We start from the raw sequence: 4,817 nt of genomic DNA, 5'->3' as shown, positions 1-4,817 counted from the left end.
CTGAATTTAAACATGCCTGGGATAAACATATATCCATTGTAAGATAAAATACAGGAAATACTGTAGTATAAGGGCAAACTAGATGGACCATGAGGTTTTTTTTCTGCCGTCAGTCTTCTATGTTTCTATGTCTACAAAATAATTTACAAGATAATTCTAATTATCAGACTTCCAGGCTTTCCTGCTACACTCAATTTAAATCTATCAAACAATAGGATGCCCAAGCATCCTTAGGACTGATAACTTCAAACAGAAAGTCACAATTTTCAGCTGAATTTCAGCTGCCAACTATAATTTCAGGAGCTGGTCCCATTCAGTGAACAGGATAAACTAACAAGTAGAAGTGGGATTGCTTGATCTGCAATGAAAACCAAGCAAACTCGCCAGATACCCAGGAATTGGCTCTGGGTGATCCCCCCCTCCCCCCGGTAGACTGTATGCAGGAAAGCATCCTAAACTATGAAATCATAAATGTGGAGGCAACCCAAATAACCATACCCCACAGACTGCTAAGCAAAAATTTAAAAATGCAGATTCACACGTACAAAATTGTTCTGAATGCCTTAATGGGCACACTTGAGTTAAAAAAGCTTTAATCTTGTGCCAGTTTTCTAGATTATCTTCCGCAATGATAGAATGTCTTATACCCCACACTCTTTGCAGTTTAAAATCCATATTTCCATGTAAATTCTGGAGTTCAAGGAAGGAGCCAGTCCTGATCAACTGAGTTAGAAAAAGCAAAATAACCCCACACTTCTCTTCTTTCACATCAATTAAAAAAGAAACACACAAGAAAATGAGAGAAAGTAGGAAAATAGGAAGGTGTATTGGATGTGTCTGCCACTTTGAGTTATTTGTAAAAAGAATAAACGTGAAATATAAATAGATGACAGATGGAAAGACAGACAGACAGACTGGCATAGATAGATGGATAGATAGATAGATAGATAGATAGATAGATAGATAGATAGATATGAGATAGATAGATATGAGAGAGATAAGAGATAGATAGATAGATAGGTATGAGAGAGATGATAGATAGATAGATAGATAGATAGATAGATAGATAGATATGAGATAGATAGATAGATAGATAGATATGAGAGAGATAAGAGATAGATAGACAGACAGACAGACAGACAGACAGACAGACAGACAGACAGACAGACAATCAGATAGATAGATGCAGATATTAAATACACATTTATTCCAGGCCACCCCACCTGAGACAATAGAATTATTATTTATTTAAATATTCTCCTGCACAGCCCCCAAACAATTTAGTTAACATCCTATATCTAGTTATTTTCTAGGTATGTACAATGTACATAATCTGTATGGTCTCTTTTTACATATATCTTGACTTCATGTTAAAGACAATAATACAGTACATATATAAACTGATTTAGATCTGCCAGGGTTAAACATACATAATTTCCATGGAATTGAAGAAGGCTACAATGCTTCATCCTTGGTGAATTAGGACCTGTACACTGCATGAGTCAAAAAGAAGGCCGTGAAAATAATTCACTGACCCCTCGCATCCTTGACATAAATTGTTTCAACTCCTACCCTCAAAACGACACTATAGAGCATTGCGCACCAAGACACAAGAACAGTTTTTCCCTGAACTCCATCATCATTCTGCTAAACAAATAATTCCCCAACACTGTCAAACTATTCACTAAGGCTGCATTACTATTACTATTAGTCTTCACATCGCTCCTATCACCCATCTCCTCCCATTTAGGACTGTATGACTGTAACTTGTTGCTTGTATCCTTACAATTCATATTAATATTGATTGTTTCCTGATTGCTTATTTGACCCTTTGACAATCATTAAATGTTGTATCTCATGGTTCTTGACAAATGTATCTTTTCTTTTATGTACACTGACAGCATAAGCACTGGAGACAAATTCCTTGTGTGTCCAATCACACTTGGCCAATAAAGAATTCTATTCTATTCTATTCTATTCTATTCTATTCTTTATAGTGTCACTATTTATATTTGGAGGGAAACTGTTGGAAATACATTAAAATATTGACTGAAGACTCTGAATTCTTTCTCTAAGGAAAACCTCATTTGCTTCAACATAAAACATCACCAAAATTTGCAAAAATCACCACTAATTTTATGTGGGTATAATTAAATCCTTTCACATCTCATTCTAAAATCAAGTTATACCTTTACCCATCTCATTCTAAGGAGTCAATTAATTAGAAATAAGATTCCATAGCTTGATAAACTTTCATTGCTTTTAGTTTAAAGCAAAAAAACCCCACACACCTTGATTGCAGTTGTTTTTATATTAGCCTGCTGGAACCAAGAGGATTTAAAGTATTTCAATTTGCTGGTTTAGCCACAATATATCTGTTATTATTCAGTATGTGTACCATCACTCCTCTAAAAAGAATCCAGGTTTAAAGAATTGATTCATTTAGCAAACTTTACATTCGGAGAGATTTAGAACAGAGCCACCTGAGTTAATTGATGTGCTTTTTTATTTAATATAAATACAAATAAATCAGTTCAAGGAATTTTAACGTCCCAGGTTACCCAGATAGAAAACAGTTCAACCATACTGGAGAAGCAAAGACCCCCCCCAAAAAAGCATTGAAAAGATCAGCAGCTCACATTTAAAAAGATTGCAGTTAAGACAAAGAGTGGGTCCAAAGTTTTAAGCTACGAATGTATCTAATCAACCAATCAATCCATTATGAAGCCACCTTGTATTCACAATCAGGACCCCAAATGAAAACTTATAAAGGGGAGCATTGTGAGCACGTTTAACTAAAATTGGGGTGGGGGGAGAGACCACTTAAATTTCCTTTAAAATTAACTTCGCATTCATCAAACAATTGCATAGATTTGTCCTCCAGACGATTTATTCCCAAAAGGAATCTGGCGCAATTTCTTTTCCCATTTTTTTTCTTTCCTACTCAAGTTATTCTTGAGAGAGGAGAGAGAGAAGAAGAAGAAGAGAGAGAGAAAAAGAAAGAAAAATAAAGAGGAAAGGAGGACAGGAGGAAAATGGGAGGGCGGGAAAGAGGAAAAGGAAGAAAAGGAAGGGGAGAAGGAGGAAGGAAAGTAGGGAGGGGGGAAGGAAGAGGAAGGAAGGAAGGTAAAGAGAATAGGAGGAAAGGAGGAAAGTGGGAGGGAGGTAAGAAAAGGAAGGGGAGAAGGAGGAAAGAAAGAAAGAAAGAAAGAAAGAAAGAAGGAAGGAAGGAAGGAAGGAAGGAAGGAAGGAAGGAAGGAAGGTAAAGAGGATTTCACCATCCGGTTTACAACCTCATACTGTAGACAAGTTTTTGTTGCTCTCGTTGTTTTTAAAGTTACGCACGAAAATGAATTCAGGACAAAACTGAAAAAGGGGGAGAGAAAGAAAAGTCTTCAATGGAAACATTCGAGAGAGGGGTTGCCGAAAAACAGAGCGAAGCGTCGGACGGGGAGAAAGGAATCCGGATTCAACCCGCAGAGAAGGGGAAGCGAAGGCAGAGAGCAGGCGAGCCGAGCGGGAAAGGAGAATTCGGGGTGAGAAGGCGGGATTGAAAACGGGTGGGGAAGAAGGTAAGGGCCGGGCTGGAATTTTATTTTTTATTTTTATTTTTTGCAGAAGTTTCCAACAAGCGTCCCCTGAATTAAGCTTTCTCGCTGCAGTGTTTGCAAAGGCCCGAGGCGGCCCCGGCGAAGGCAGTACATTTCTCGGGGCAGTTGGGTAAGGCGGCAGCCGCGAAGGGGTAGACGGCGGGCGACTGTCCGAAGGGAGCAGCCAAGCCGGGCGGGATGGAGGCCCCGAGGGTCTGTCCCTGGTTGAGGTAAGCCACCAAGCGCCGCATCTCCTCCAGGGCCTGCGCCTGCATCAGGATGTAGTTCTTAGCTAGGAGCAACGTGGCGATCTTGGAGAGCTTGCGCACCGACGGGCTGTGCGCATAAGGGATGACGGAGCGCAAGCCGTCCAGCGCATCGTTCAGGTCGTGCATCCGCCGGCGCTCGCGGGCGTTGATGCTGAGCCGCAGCGAGCGCTGCTCCTTGGGCTTCTTGGCGCCCAGGGCGCCCCCGACGGCCGCCTTCAGCTTGGCGTCGCCGCCGGCGCGCTCGAAGGACGCGCCGCCGCCCGCCTTGGAGCCCTCGAAAGACTCGTCGTCTTCTGTGCTCTGCTCGCCGCTGCTCTCCGCCGCTTTGCCCAGCTGCGCCGACGGGAAGGCCAGCCCGCCCGCGCCCCCGGGGTAAGCGCGCCCCGTTTCGCCCGCACCCCGCACCGCGCCATAGGCGAAGGCCGTCTGGTTGTAGCTCTGCGCCAGGGCCAGGTAGGATTCGCCGCCCAGCGATTTGAGCTCGGCCATCGCCGGCCCCGCCGGACGGCCGGAGCCGCGTTCTCTCCAAGCGGGGCGCAGCGGCTGGGAGCGCGCGCCTTTTCTCCCCTGCGTGGATCCTGGCTAGCCGTCGCGCCTCTCTTGAAGATGGGGAGCCTGGCGACGCGCCGTTTTTCCCCACCGAGGACAATCGGGGTAAACTCTTTGGTTGGGAACCAACCGGCCCTGCGCTCTTTTGGCTCTCTGGAATGATTTTTCTTCTTCTTCTTTTGCGCCGTCGGGTCGCGCAGGGGAGGATCGCGGCTGTTCACCTGCGCTGATCACTTCCCTTTCTCTCTTTCTCCTCCTTCTCCACCTCCTCCCTCCGATCCGGGGAGCCTCTCCCGAGATCCGAGGGAGAGGAAGCGCGCGCCCTGCTTGGCTTTTCACCTGCTCCGGAGTTTTAGGATTCCGACGCCGCAGCTGTGGTTTGGCCACCCTCCGTGGAAAGCCCTGCCTG

The 4,817-nt window shown here is 44.4% G+C and overlaps 1 protein-coding gene across 1 annotated transcript; it reads right to left on the bottom strand.

The window, feature by feature from the left end:
- Positions 1–3,643: 3,643 nt before the first annotated feature.
- On the bottom strand, positions 3,644–4,348 carry BHLHE23 (basic helix-loop-helix family member e23). The gene has a single exon (XM_070744284.1). The coding sequence runs from the start codon at positions 4,346–4,348 to the stop codon at positions 3,644–3,646; it is 705 nt and encodes a 234-aa protein (XP_070600385.1).
- Positions 4,349–4,817: the final 469 nt, after the last annotated feature.

This window comes from Erythrolamprus reginae, chromosome 3, assembly GCF_031021105.1.
Source record: "Erythrolamprus reginae isolate rEryReg1 chromosome 3, rEryReg1.hap1, whole genome shotgun sequence".
Taxonomy (NCBI): Eukaryota; Metazoa; Chordata; class Lepidosauria; order Squamata; family Dipsadidae; genus Erythrolamprus; species Erythrolamprus reginae.
This window is presented reverse-complemented; position numbering and strand designations above follow the sequence as displayed.